The sequence below is a fragment of the Onychostruthus taczanowskii genome, unplaced genomic scaffold (genome assembly GCF_017590055.1).
Source record: "Onychostruthus taczanowskii isolate IOZ18803 unplaced genomic scaffold, ASM1759005v1 scaffold96, whole genome shotgun sequence".
NCBI classification, from domain to species: Eukaryota; Metazoa; Chordata; class Aves; order Passeriformes; family Passeridae; genus Onychostruthus; species Onychostruthus taczanowskii.
The window spans coordinates 206762-222059 of NW_024507657.1; the positions used below are offsets into that span (position 1 = coordinate 206762).

At 41.4% G+C, this 15298-nt stretch overlaps 2 protein-coding genes across 2 annotated transcripts in view; one reads left to right on the forward strand and one right to left on the reverse strand.

Moving 5' to 3' along the window:
• PUM3 (pumilio RNA binding family member 3) overlaps positions 1-7833 on the forward strand; it is a 36860-nt gene extending 29027 nt beyond the window's left edge. Inside the window, exon 19 of the transcript XR_005954300.1 lies at positions 7711-7833. The gene's annotated coding sequence lies outside the window, so the exon portion shown is untranslated. The remainder of the gene's footprint in view (positions 1-7710) is intronic.
• KCNV2 (potassium voltage-gated channel modifier subfamily V member 2) lies at positions 7748-12907 on the reverse strand. Its single transcript, XM_041426952.1, has 2 exons — positions 11332-12907; positions 7748-8023 (listed from the first exon to the last, which is right to left on the reverse strand). Exons 1-2 carry the CDS (start codon positions 12769-12771, stop codon positions 7748-7750), a joined length of 1716 nt encoding a protein of 571 aa, XP_041282886.1. The 5' UTR covers positions 12772-12907.
• Between the last annotated feature and the right edge of the window lie 2391 nt (positions 12908-15298).

Here is a 15298-nt window from a genome sequence, read left to right on the forward strand (position 1 = left end):
GAAGACCCGCTTCCTTGGTATTGATATCTGTTACTGTGTAACAGTGTATTTTCCATTATCTTGGAAGTAGGTGCATGCAGATGGGTGCAGTTGCACCTTGGTAGCTCTTGGTTTAAGGTACAGAAGAATCAGCCTTGCCCTTTGCTGCTGAGACAGGATCTACCAAGAGCATGCAGTGTTTCGCTTTCCTACTGACTCCACCAACTTACTTTTCTTCAAAAGCAAAAAAAAAATACACAATGACTTTGAGTTTGTTTCTGATTGCAGAACTGAGGGAAAAGGTGGGATCAGCAGAAAATGCTGTGATTGACTTAGCTGGAAATAAAGGAGGAGTGTTTGGGGTCAGTATATAACTTGCAGACAGACTGTGACCCATAACTGAGACTTGCTTTCTTAGTCCTGTCCATCTCATGTCTAGCTGGGTTATAGACTGTCACAATGGACACAAGGCCATGCCTACATATGCACACCACTTGGTACTTACAGAGTTACACTGTGTGCTCTCTTAATTCCTGTGTTATGTCTAAAAAATTAAACTATAATAATCTGATATAAAAAGTGGGATTTTTTAATTTCTTGCGTCTTTAAGACAGGTTCATGCAGGAGTTCATTGCATTAATCAAGACATATGTCCTTCTGGTTTCTTGGAAGAAACCTGTATTGCCCATTTAACACATGGCATTATCAGGTTCAAGATCATTGCCAAAACCCATCTGTACTGGCTGAAGTGGATTGAGCCATCTTGTCATCTGCTGTCATGGAAGATGGTTTTAATTGCTGGATTAATACATCTTTCAATCAGAATGTGTCTTACAAGTACACTTACGCTTTACACAATGCAAAAATCCTACTCAGTCTCTGATTTCCACTGTCCTCCCCACAGGTGGTTCTGCCTGCCATTCAGGTATCTTGTCAGTCTGTACTCTTAACTGGAGTGTGGCTACATGGATTGTATCTTTTATTAGAATTTTAAACCAAAAATAAAATGCATAGAGGAGGGAGCCTAGAGGACTTCTGGGTATACAGGTATAGACAAGCAGGTGCTTTAAGCACTGAATTAAGAAGTCATCAAAAACTTTTTATCCCTTTGCAAAACAGATACAAATAAGACACTTGTGGAGGGTAAAAAGAAAATTGATCCAAAACAGCCAACCATCACCACCACCACCAAAAAATCAAACAAAAAAAAAAAAAAAAGAAAGAAAAACAACAACCAGGGTTTGTTATTTTAATGATAGACTAAATTATAAGCATCTCTGAGAAAACATTTTTTGGGGAGGAGAATAATAAGTTAATATGAGAATTGGTTCAGTGTGTTGTGGTTGTTAAAGTTTCTGCTCCCAGGCTGTGGTGAGATGAAGAACATCAGCTGCTACAACACTTCCATGAAGTCATCTTCACAGCATGGTGAGAGCACCAGTTTTCAAGGCAGTTGTTCTTACAGTTGAAATGCTTTCAGAGACTGTTTTACAAATTGATACCACCCATTTTTCTATGTAGGCATTCTCAATTTTTATGCTTTTCCCCCACTGTTTATCTAAACAGGTAAAAATGCTTAGATTTAGAGCCTCTTTTAAATTCTGTGTCTTTTGATAGTGCACAGTGAAAAAAATAGTACCAATTAAAGATGTTTGAGATATATCTGAATTACTTCTCTTCAAATGAATTAAAAATGGTTGAACTTTTACATTGCTGTAAACACTCCACCCTTTGTGACAAGACTTCAGGATTTTGGTAGACTAGGTGAGGAAGATGCAGCACAGCTGGCTAACATGGCAGGTAGCAGGCACCAGATATTGTTAAGGAAAAGGGGAGTCTGGCAGCCTGTAACCTCTGAGCGGCAGCAGTGAACAAGGTTCTTCCCACAAAGGAGCAGTTCTTCCTGCAAGGAGACCCACCCAACTGCTTTGTCCTGCCCTGAAGAGGCCCCCCAGCACAGAGGAAGGTGCTGTTGCAACCTGCCTGTGATCTCCTGAATTTTCCTGAATGTACTGGTTTTGGGGGGTTTTTGCTTCGGGTTCTCCATCCCCCCCAGCAGCCCCTGCCAAAACTGGTGAAGGAAAAAGTAAACATGGTGGGCTGAAGAACAGTTACCAAGTGGTGGCAAAAGACTGGCTTTAAAGTATGGTACTTGCTTATCTGGTTATTAATGATGTTAAATTCTTTTGCTTATAAATTGAGTAAGTCTACTGCAGGAGTTTGAATGACAGCACAGAGTAATTTTTTAGAGCAGAACTCTACTCTGACAAGTTTTCTTTAAAAACAATGATAATCTCTACCTCAAGACTTGTAGAAATCTTTAATTTTTCTCAGGATATTTCCATTAAATTAACTTAGTACATAAAAAACTTCTACCTCTGACCTTTCCCTATTTTAGTCCTAGATAAAGGACTGGATTACAGTCAAAAGGCATGTAATTTTTATACTACCAAAGAAGTTAATAAAAGTTTTGTAATAGTAGATAAGCATATTTTTGCATGACATAAAACCAGAATGGTCTAACAGTTAAAGGGTTTTTTAAGCAAGGTGATGGTTTTTATTTCTTAGTCTTATTGATAGTAATTATATTTCATCAAAAACCTTGAAGTATTCCTAATTGATATTTTAAAATTTTCACTTCGTTTACTTACAATATTTAAAGACTGAATATTGCTATTTGCCTTAGAAACCTGGGAATAGTACCAGATGTCTATTAATCTGTGGTGTACTGTAGCTACCCCTTTAAGTATTATCTTTCTGAGTGAGAAAAGCAAACAGCTCCTAAACTGCACTGAGAAAGTGATGTTCTTCAAAGACAGGATTTGTTCAGGAGACTATTCTAAGTGGAATTCTTTCCACTATCTCATGTAGGGACAGACTCTACATTTCTACTCCCCACCCATATTTTTTTTTAATTTTCTTCTTTCTTTTTAATTTTTTTCCCTTTTACATTTCTGTTCTTTTTCATCCCCCTTTTCCCCCAGTAATTCCCAGGACTAAATTAAGTAGAAGAAACAATGCTTTGTTCTCCTAAAATGAAGCCAGGTCATCCAGATAAACTGACTGTTTCTTTGTCTTACGGAGACACCATGTTTGCCCAGTCTGTGGTGAAACATAGTCATAGAATATATTTTCCTTCTCCCTCGGGGTCTCATTAGTATCTGCAATTAGTTAAAATAGAAGACTCTAGCATGGCCTTATTTAGAGAGATTTCTAATTTCTCAGTAGTTTGAGAATTCTCCACCCTGTTTCCCCAAAACCTTGGTTATGCCAAATTAGCATCTCGTAAAAAAAAAAAGTCTGTCTACTTATCTTGTTGTGTTTAAGCATGTTTTCCCTTGATGTGTTATTTCAAAATCTTTTGATTGCCAAAGCCCTATGGAATGCAAGTAACCAAGACAATAATGACTCTCCTGTGTTGTTTTTGGATGTCATCATGTCTACCACTTGACTGTTTTGTTTGAGTAATTTAGGGACAGTGATGCTACTGAAAGTCTTTGTGGATGTGGCGCAATAGATTAACCGAGTCTTCTGCAAGAAACATTGTGTCAAAAAGAAAAAAAAAAGGCAAAAATGCTTCATCCTCTTTCAAAACCAGCTGATACAGGTTTGCACAGCCTTCTGCACATTCTCAAAAGTCTGTTCTGTGGGAATATGAACTTGTTCCTATCTCTGAGCTGGCTGGAGATCTCCTTTGTATGGTAGGAGCAGGAGAGAATTTGTGGAAGGATCTTTCTATTTCCCATCTACACAGGCGGTGTAACACGTAGTGGCACTGACAGAGCCCTGAGGAATCCAGGCACTGTCTGACTCCCATAATGGTACTTCAAATTTAGGCATAATCTTTCCTATTGAAATGCACAGACTAATGCTTGTCGCCCCTAAAATAAGAACAGTTAAGCCAAAGGCAGAAAACTGCATAAGATAATCCAGAGAAGAAAATGACAAAGCTTTAGGGAAAAAACCTAACAAGCACTAACTTCTAATTTTCTGGAATGTGCTTTACTCCACTAAGCTCCAATTCACCTCCTCAGTGCAGCAGACCAGAGGTGACAGATATTGCAAAACGAAATGCAGCAACTTTGTGTAGCCTTGTGCTTAGTGTTTCACTGCCAGAGGTGTGTCCTCTGGACTGCACACTTCTAATAAGTACTTTGTGCCAACTCTAGTGCTAGTGAGAGCTCTCAGCACTGAGTCTGGTCATGAGCCAAGTGAGAATCTATCCCCACTCCCCCAAAGAGTCGCATTTGTGTGCTCAGTGCGCAGAGTAGTCAGGGTGGTACCAAAGCTGCCATCTATGAGATGGTGAGTCTGGATGACAGATGAGGGGGCAAAGTGCATTGAGAAAAAGAGTGGAGCAGCTGCTAGGTAAGCTGAGCTGCCCAAAGTGTGATGGCCTTGGTGCTCAGGGCACCCAAATGGCACCTGGTGGTGCTGGTCACAATGTGTTGTCTGTTGTGATGCACCAGTTTAGTTGTTCTCTTGCACTGCCTGATTGGGAATTTGTACCGAATAGTTTTGTATTGCATTGTATAGCTTATTTTATATCACGTGGTTTGTTACCTCGTTTCCCCATCACATGGTCTTTCCCTCACCTGTCCCAGTACCACCTGGTGGTCTCTCTGCTGAGTTACCCCTTCCCTCACCACTCCTCACTGGTGTCCCATTGGCTGCGGACCTCTCCCTCTGTCCCCATCCCCGGCGTATAAAAGCTCCCTGCTGCCAGGGAACGCCCTCTTTTCTCCCATGGATTTGTCCGCCTGATGTGTCTCTTGGAATAAAGGACAATGTCTCCCACGTGGAGGAGAGCGCTTCTCAATCTTTTACCTTTGTCTATGAAATATTGTGTGGGCAAGGGTCTATAGCTAGCCAGAGTGGACCCCAACAGCCCAGGAAATGCGTTTCTTCAGTTGTCCTTCTGAAGGGACAGAAATCTCCACTGTATCTGACAGTGATTTTGGCCCATAGCCATTAGGCTGTGAGGTACCCTAAGTAAGTTTTGCCTTCATGTGTCTGTAGTGTGTGGAGACTGAATTCCTTCCAAACTAAAGCCCTCAACTGAAGATTGCTTGGGCCAGAGGAGGCTGGGTGCTGGGGAAGTCTTTGCTGCTTGGTCAGGGTACTTTCATAGCTCTTTATTGAAGCAGGGCCTGTGACACACTCCTTTCCACCCAGCTGAGTGCTGGAAACACCAAGCTGTATGGTCTTTCTTTTATACTGTTGCCTTGTGGGCCATTATTTACCTGATGTGAAGTAGAACAGATTCAGCTAGAGGGGTGCAAGAGACCCTCATCAAGCTGCATTAGAGCAGTTAGAGCAGTACTGATTTGCGCATTGAAATCTTATTGAACAGATAAAGCATTTGCCAGGGACATTCAATTCTGACTCCTGATTCAGAGACGAGACTCCTATTTCTTCTGCTTGAGTTTGGTGTGGAAAATCTGTTTCATTACATGTCTTCAAAAATATCTAGTTGAATAGGTCCTGCAGGTGAGGCAAATGGGATGGAAAATGAGACTAGTGATTTTTTGTCAGGTCTGAGGCTGTGACAAAGTCCAGTCTCAGGAGAGTTAGTCCTCAGGCTCTGGATTTCTGTAGGTGGCAAGAAGCTGCTGAGCCTGCCATGCAAGGCTGAGCGTCTGGATCCCATCTGCATGGTCATGCAAGTATGAATTCCTTCAGCAAAGAAATTTATTTACAGTGTCCTATATTTTGGAAAATTCAGTCATCACCAGATTTTAAATCCTTTTAATGGGTCTAAATCAATTTGCATGTTGAAAATAAAGCATAGTTATGTTTTTGCATGCTTGTAACTTGTCACCTCATTGAACAGTGAGGTTTCCTGTGGTTCCTGGAAGCTTCTTGTCCTGTTGTTGCTGTGCAGAAGGGCTATGCAAATTCCCTAGAGCCAATGCAAAGCAGCTATTCTTCTCAGTGAGTGCCAGGATTGCGCCTGCTGCATTGTGTGCAGTCCAGAACAGCAAACATCTATCACATTGAACTCCCAGGGCTCAGCTGTGCCTTAAAGACATGGTTTAGCTTTTAACAGAGCTGATCAGCACACAGTGTTCTGACTGTCATTCCTAAAGAACAAAATGACAGATGGGCTTATGATACGATCGTCTGGAGGTAGAGAATGAGAGGAACAAGTTGGTTACTAATTACCTTCCCACCACTGAAAGGGGAAATGTCCCCATGCTTGACACAACTCACATGGAAGTGTCAAAATTAATGAACAATTTCACCCTTGGCTGTCCCAGAGTGAGCTTCACACCATTGTGTCCCATGTGGCCCTGAGATCTTAATGCAGCTATTTGCATTCATCAGGGCAGCACAGACACAATGTGAGAGTTCAAGAGTTTTGATATGCATCTCTGTCATCAAGATGCTTTGCAGCAGGAGTGTTGCTGACTAACAGCCATGGGTCATACTAGTGCACTGTTGCTGTTGATCCTTTTCATTATATTTTTTTTCTTTCAGGTCTTTGCATCTGATTATCAATAAAATATTTTTTTCTTTCAGATCTGTTATTCAGATTACTGTTTCTAAATTGGTATGACTGCTCTTATGTAAAAAATATTCTTGATAGTCTCAGAAGTAATACATAAAACTGCAATTCCATCTAATTATTTTTGGTCTTATTTGTTATTTAAGTTTTGGCATTAGTTAGACACATGAGAAATCCCATTCAGCTGTGCAAAAAACACAGTAATCTTAGGACATAAGGTACTCCTGGGGATGAGCTAAGGTGTCAGGATTGTATCCCTAATGGCTGTATGTACCAGACAAATCATCTTGATTTTAAATCATATTTAAAATTGGTTAAAGTGAAGTGCTGATAAGATCCTTAGTATGAATAGTCTTTAAGAGTTGCTACTCACATATTTCCTTTGATTATTTTGTAATTACTGCTTTAATACTTATGTTCCTTGACAGGTTAATTATTCTAACAATCCAATAAGTAGATACATTATATACTGCAAAATAAATTATCACTTAATCCTATACCTAAAAAGGATTGGGTTTGGAAATTTGATTAATGAGATTTATCAACTCAGCCTCCAGAATTCTTCACTAGTTCTTGTCATACTGAAAGATGATTATGGAGGTGGGGTGGTGGAAAATGCTAAAAGCAGTGCTTTGTTTGACTAGGCATGAAAATAGGAGGGCTCATTTGCAGGGCTGCACTTGAAAAATAAAATTAGAACAATGAAGCATAGCTATCTGGCAATGGAAACAGAGGCTGACATTTTAGGGATTATAGCTGCTGCTAATATTTAGGTAAGTGCTCTAGGCCATTTTCCTCTAATTGAAAGCTGATGCAAAACCAGTTTAAGTGATGCAGTCAGTATATTGGGTATTCTATTAGTTTAATTTTTGACACTGCCTTGACAGAGGTAAGGTGGCAGACTCTTAATGACAACAATTTGTTTTCTGTTTGTACAATTATGATGGGTCTTTATTGTCAATTTAATCAGTAGCAGAGGGTTAGATTTTAATGTGAGACTTATTCAGAATGTTAAATTTGAAGGAATTCATTTCAGAGAGCTGATGAGCACTCAAGTGCTACTCACAGGCTATCAGAGTTCAAAAAAATCTGTTTGAATCTAAACCTTTTTAGTTTTGAAAACTTACAGCCCCCTTCAAAACAGATTTCACCATCTACTTTTGTTACTTTTGGCCCTTTTCATTTATCTTTTGGCTGATTTGTTTTTTCTCTTTCTCCTCCAGCTTCTTGGTGGCCTCCCAATATCCAAAGCCCAAACTATCATTGCTGTGACAAAGGGTGGGATGCACCTTCTCCACAGCACTCAGATATTTTCCTCATGGCTCTCCGTGTGAAGTCAACCTTCCCTCTTTCTTTCTTGAGAGCTGTGTACTCGTAGGCCTTCAGCTTGCTGTAATAGTCTGAGAATTTATTGTAGAGGATGGAGATGGGCATGCCATTCAGGATTATTCCAAAAGCAATGCAGAGGAAAGCAAACAGGCGTCCAAGGTGAGTTTCTGGACACATATCTCCATATCCCACTGTAGAGATGCTGACCTACAGGCAAACCAACATGCAGCTTATTAGCTGAGCAGAAATACACAGACAGATATGTTCACTGATCAGGGACAATGTTAAAGTTAACTCTTTAAATTTGCATTGTAAGTCTAAAAAGCAGTCTGTGCTGCTTTTTTTTTTTTTTTTTTTTTTTTTTTGGTCTGTGTGTATGTGTCTACTAGCTTTTTTATGCAAAATATCCCTAATTGAAAAAAAAAAAAACCAAAAAACAAACCCTCTCATGAAGTAAAGAAAGACAGCGGTTTGACACCATTCAGGAGGGTTTTTAGATTTTTGCCCTGCAGAGGGAATTCCCAGACAATTTCCGTACCAGGCTGACCAGAAGATGAGTTTGCTTGGCTGTAGGGAGAGGATCGATGTGGCTCCATAACCATACAAATCCACTGATAGCTGCAACCCTGCTCCCTCATCATGTCACTTGGAACAGATGTCCTGTTTCTAAATCCACTGTGCTAATAAAACCCAGTATTTGGGACTTATTCTGTGGATTGTATTTTGAGTTTTACCATTGTTTTTCATATATATTTTAGGAAGTAATGAAAAACACACAAAACCCTTCAATTAATTACAAAATAAATTTTCCTATTTGCATTAGAGGAAGAGATGATCCAGGACTTCAAAGTTTCTGGATAAAATCCCCTTTAATGATTACATACCTACAAAGAACTGTAGCCTGGAAGGTTTTGCTTGTGGTCTATGATTGCAATATGTATAGTTATAGTGTTAAGTAAGTACATAGGTGGGTAATTTTTGCTGAATTTCCTTTTGAAGCAGGATTTAGGGGTTGTTAAAAATGTTTCAGCTTTGGTTGTTGGATTGGTTTTGGGGTTTTTCTTTGAGAGTGATGTTGTTCAGTGTATTTATTTTACATGATTCTGAACACTTTGCCAGGTCTGTGTACATATCTTTAAATTTTTCTTCTCAGCCAATATAATTTTCTCCTTCTAGCCTGTGGATATATGAAGGAACTGTTTTATGGGTCCAGTGTTACACCAAGTACTAAAATACTTCCATTGTAAAATTCAGATCAAAAATTAATTGATATTTGATTATGGAGGTGCCACATTAGAAAAATGTACTCTCAAACAGTCAACTTAAGATAACTCCTAATTTATTTAATTTCGTATGTTGTTATTTTGTATTTTTTACACTGAGTAAATATAACTTACTTTTTTTCCTGGCAGGTAAAACTTGCATGTTGCTGTCACCTCTCACTTTCTAGCCTGTGCAAGGGATCTTTTTCAGTCAGTGAATTTTATTTAATTTTTTTCACAGTGTCTCAACACACTGTGTGTATCTGCTAAACAGTAACCTAGAATTCTGACAAAAATAAGCCACAGACAGTAGGACTTTCACTGTAATGCCCTTGTGGCTTTAACACTAAAATAAGTCTTCAGAAGGTCACTGTGTAGAGTTTGCTGTCTTCTAAAATGGTAAATAATCTGATATTTTAAATGAAGAAAACATTAGAGTACATGAGACAGCACTGGGTGAGCACATTTTTAGGATGCACCTGGTGCTTCCTGTGGAATAAAAAGGATTAGTGATTTGGTTTAATGGAAATTAAGTCACTGGATTTGAATGATAATACAGGATAAATATCTCCAAAAATAAATACTGAGATGAAGGCAAGATGTTTATCTCTACCAGCCAGGAAAAAAACATTATCCTGTAATAAGGTTCTGTACCATTGGCATAGTATTTTTTTGCCTGTAACAGTTTAGGAGGGATGCTTGTCCTGCATGTGTGAGTTGGTGAATGCTGTTGGATTTTTATAAAATTTGAATGATCTAGATATTTTAATTTACCGTCTTAATGAATAGGCTTTAAAAAGTGTTTTATGCTTTGGAATTGCAGTGTGCATAACACAGCATTTGAAGGCATTTGCTCACGTAAATAGACCTTTTTCACCTTGCCATATAAGTTTATTAGGAATAGCTAAATTATTGTAGTATCACCAGTTTGCAAAAATGAGCCCTAAAGATTTTGCATATAACCTGCATGTTCAGAAGACAAGGTATTTTAGCAATGTATGAATCACCAGTGTTTTCATAGCCTTTGTATATCACTTACAGATGATCTATGAAGGTCACATTACAGGTCCCTTTCCTTTATTCACTGTTTTTTCCATCCTTCTATGTCCCAGCTTAAAGGACATTCAGCACAGTTACACATATGCATGTGCACATATAAATGTGTGCCTCTATGCTTGTCTGTAAGGCTTTTTTTTCTGCCACGTGCTGAATCACTGCAAATGTGTGGTAAACCACCACATCTCATTGTCCATGGCTGAACCAGAAGTGCAGACCTTGGGCTCCAGGATGGCTGGCCAGGAGAAGTGACCTTGAATGGGTTGGGATTACTGTCTGGTGGGCCTCATATACACCTTGCGGCAATCAGGTTCTAATTCCCATCCAGTCTATTTGCATGAGCTTCTTTCTCCAGAGAAGTGACTGGGACCGAGCCAGACCCATAGCCATGCCCAGGGGTCAGAATTGCTCCCAGGGCCCCACATAAAAATAGACTATGCAGGCTGGCATCAGCTGCTGCAAAACAAAATATATGTGACAATAGTCTAGGATAAGCCTTAGGGTTATGGATGGCCAAGATGTGGGTCCTGTGCCTGCCCTCGGTATCAACAATGTCTAGCTACCCCCTGGTTTCATCTAGGGCACTATAAATACAGACATCTTCTGCAGCACAGCAGAACACAATCTCTTGTGTAAAACAACTGTTAAAAGTCCTAATGGATTTTTAACAGCCAGAGTTCTGGAACAGCTTTCACTTTTAAAGTGTGAGTGATCTGACTGTAGTTAATAAACTATATCTCATCATCTTGTAGTTTTATGGGTCACAGAAAATCTACACATAGAATAAGAACAAAATCTGTGTAACTGGATAGCCGAATGCATGCATTTTTTCCCCTATTGTTTTGGCAACACTCACAATGGCACTAAATTGGGAAACACTTTTTTCCCCGTCTTTGCCCGCTTCTTCTTTAAGAGTGAAAATACTGTCTGCATTTGGAGATATAGGAGTTTCAAGACTGCCTGCCTGATAAAGCCTTGATTTAAGCTTAGAGAGAGGTGAATGAGTGCGTGTGTGTGTGTGTGTGCGCACGCAGGCATGCATATGTCCTGTTAGCTCAGAATTCAGAGCAGATGTTCACTGATCTGAGCCTGTTGTTTTCAAGACTGCCAGCAGCTCCAGCTGGGAGGTGAGGGGAAGGGGAGGGGAAGGAAGGGAGGGCCTCTGGCTACCCAGCAAGGTAAGATGTGTTTACTTACGGCAGCCCACCACCAAGCATGGGGAATGCTGGTGAAGTTGGTACTGGACACATCGTGCTCCACTGTGTAGACCATGGCAGAGAAGGCAAAGATGCCCATAGCAATGAAGAGCAAAAGGCAGCCCACCTGCTGGTAGCACTGGCGCAAGGTAAAGCCAAAGGCACGGAGCCCTGTGGAGTGGCGGGCCAGCTTGAGGATGCGGAAGATGCGCATGAGGCGCATGATGCGAAGCACTTGTCCTACCTTGCTCACCCGTCCCACCTTCTCAATATCGTGCTCGTGCTGGGAGCCCCCACCCCGGGGCTGGTCATCATCAGTAAAGCATTCAAGCAGCAGCTGCAGATAGAGGGGCAGGATGGCAATGAGGTCTACTGCATTGAGGGCACTGCTGGCAAAGCGACGCAGGTCTGGGGTAGAGACCAAGCGCAGCAGGTACTCCAGTGTGAAGAATGCAATGCACAAGGTCTCCACATGCTCCAAGACAGGCCGGCTATCCCCACTCTTCCAGTCTACCTGCTGCATCTCCTCTACTGTGTTGAGTGCCAGGGCCACCACGGAGATGAGCACGAAGAAGCTGGAGGCCACTGCCATCACTTTGGCGGTGACAGAGGAGAAGGGCTTCTCCATGAGGTTCCAGAGGCGCCAGCGCTGGGGGCCGTAGTAGCGCATGTGGTGGAAGAGCTGCTCATTCTCCTCAGCCTCTGCCTGGGAGTGCAGCTCCCGCTGGACCTTCAGCTGCTCACTCAGCTCGTCCCGGCGCTCCTCGAAGCAGATACGGCAGCAGCGGGGTGTGTATTTGAGATGCACGCCCCAGTAGCTCAACTCCTCCAGGAAGCTACGGGGGCACAGCTCGTCCCTCACCCGCAGCACCCCTGAGGCATAGAAATTGTACACCAGCTGGAAGACAGCTGGGTCCCGGTCAAAGAAATACTCATCAACCTGGGCAGCATAGTCATCGCACAGGCCCAGCTGGCAACGGCGGTCAGTGGAGGTAGCCAGGCGGCCCAGGCGGGTCTTGGGGTAGACAGCCACTGCCTGGTAGGTGAGGCGGTAACTTTGGCCACCCACATTGATGTTCAGCATGGATGGAGCAGATGATGTGGTTGGGGATCTAGAGGAAAGAGCAGGAGAACAAGGAATAAATGATGAGGCCTTGCTTTCTCCCTTAAATGCATCTTCATGTTGCCATTTTCCTTGTTCTTTCTCTTCATCTTCCTCATCTTCATCATCCACATAATAGCTGTAATTCCCCTCAGGTCCTGGCTGCAGTAGATGCTGGGCATTCAAGGGAGCAGTGGCAGAGGAACCACTCTGCATGTCTACATGAATGACTTCCTTCTCCTTCCCCTTGCTGGGCTGCAGGGGGATGTTTGATGTTTCCATCTCTCTGCCTTTATGTTTTAGGAAAAGAAACTCTTGCTGACTGTTAAACTGCAGCATAATATTATTCCTTACTCTTTTCCCCTCTTTGCATTCACCCGATCAAGCAGTTAACACCAGTCCTTCTCAACACTGCAAAAGCTGGCAAACTGGTTTTCTTCTCTCTTTATCTCAGAAATATTATGCACAGCAGTGGTTCTGCATATTTCTTCCTGCCAGCCACCACTCCAGTTGTTGTGAAAGCTCTGTGTAGGATATAGACACATGAAGACTGCTGTTGACCGTTTTAATCTTGCTGACAGCAAAGATCTGAGTGCTTAGAGGAGGGGATTTAAGCGCTATTATCCTGTTCAAACCTCATTTCCCTTAGGCTGTGACGTGAATGATTATGGATCCATAAATCTATGAAAAATCAGTAAGCGGGAAAATCCCTTAAAGTTTTATTGCTAATGAAACCCACACATTTTCCTATTTCAAATATACATGGATTAAAAGTAATCTGAAATAAAAATGTATGAGGGGCGGACAGAAAGAGAGCAGTACAGATTTCTTTCATCCTCATGGGCTTGGTTTTCTTTAATGAAAATAATGAACAATTGATATGCAGATAAAGGGCAGGAACTCACTGGTGTATCTCTTAAAATGTTTTCAAAAGGTGAGCAAATAAAAGTAATTTCATTTTATTCACAGTTAGAATACCTCCATTTGGTTAGGAGCTGAGGGATATTTCAGTCTGTGCCTGAAGTTTTGAATGTATTCTGGAAGTGCAGGTCAAATGTTCTGCTGGACTCCGTGGAAGCAAAGGGCAGGGGTATGAAGGCATTTCCAGCTTCAAACTCTTCATCAGCTGCTGAGAAACAGCATAAAGTCACTCTTGTTTCTCTTGCAGCTGGTGTTAGTGTAGTATAAATCTGCAGTCGGTAACTAGCAGGACAGGAGAGATGCTTTCTCTGTGTTTCATCTTCACCTCTGTTTGAGCTGGCATCAGCAATTCCTGTAACTATGAACATCACAAAAACCAGGTTACTTCCCCTTGTCACTGGGAGCATTTCAGCTAAGCTGAAACTCCTGTAAAGCAGGGGATGCACACAACAAAGTGCTGGTTCCTTGTGCCTGCTCTTAGCACCTGACTTAAAACTCCTAAGCAGCAGCTCATTATTCCACCTGTATACAGGCTGGTGCAGGAAGGGACAAGGCTTTGGGAAACTACTCGATTTGGTAGCACCCTTGCTGGTCTGGAAGGCATCTCATCTGCAATTTTGTAGCCTGACTTCTGCTTGCAGCTCCCTTTCACATAGGCTGCTGGGACCAGTGTACCCCAGAGCACAGGAGCAGTGTTTTCACTTTTTTGTCCTCAGGCTCCTGTTCTTCTGCACTGCTCTCAGGTTCTTGCTCTTGCAGACCCCAGTACTGTTGTTTTGGTAGTGTCCTGTGTGAAGCAATTGCTGTTGCTATGAGAATATCTCCTTCTTTTCTCCTGTTTCCTTATCTCCAGCTGCAGCATTTGTATTTATATTTACTAGTTCTTGACAAAATGGAAGATGCCATAGCTGAGCATTTTGCAAAACTTTTGTTCTCAGTCTGTGTTCTACTGAGTGGATCACATGAAACTGTTCAAGGTTTCTTTGAGTCACACTGTTTAAGGCCTGAATTTAAAGATGAATTTGTAATTCATCTTTAAATCTGCCTGAAAGTGAATTTGTCTTACCTGCCTATTCTCTTTCTTGGTGCAAAAGAGGCAAGCCCCCTATTAATAGGGATTGTCAGTGCCTCTTTAGAGATACCAACCTGCTTTGCAGTTTGCTTTGAGCATTAAACCACGCCATGGTTAGTCCTTTGTATAGCAACCTTAATGCAAATTCATGTCAAGTTTCAAGGCTATTTCTTTCTCCTAAGCAAACTAATTCAGACATAAGAAAAAGGGCAGTTCACAACGCCATCATTTTATTACTGAAAGTTCTTGAATTTTTCATCATCAAGATCCAGAGTAGACTATAACCATATTTCTCATGCCAGTCTCTGCTGTAACATTTAATTTTGCTTTTTGTCAGGCTCCCTGGCTTCACTTCTGAGAAGTATCCAGTAAGATTTATTGCTCACTATTCAAGAGTTCATTTCTTGTGCCATACTGAAGCACCAGGAGCTTCTACAAGGTGAACTTCACGACTGTCAGGTACCAGCTCCTCATGCACATGGACTCAGATCTTGGACATCATTACTAAGAAAAGCAAGGAAGATCAATAGCTTTGGTCTGCTCAGACTAATCTCTTTGACCTAAATATTCTTTGGAACAGAGCTCTGGGGCACCTGCTGCACTCTGCTCAAAATTTTCTCTAACTGGCAAAATAGCTAAAATAAAATTGTTTCATATATGTTCTTTATTTTCAGGTGGGAGTTGGTTCTGAGGTGCTAGATTCTCAGTCTAGACACATAAGAAAATGAAGTGACTAGAAAGGACCCACTTTCCCACCTTATCTATGTTATTTAGTGTGCTGCTTTTCTTCATAAATGTCACTAGTAATAATTGCTTGTCTTCTTGTATGGGAAAGAGCAGACTATGGGCTGCTTAAAGAGCTAGTTAGTAAAA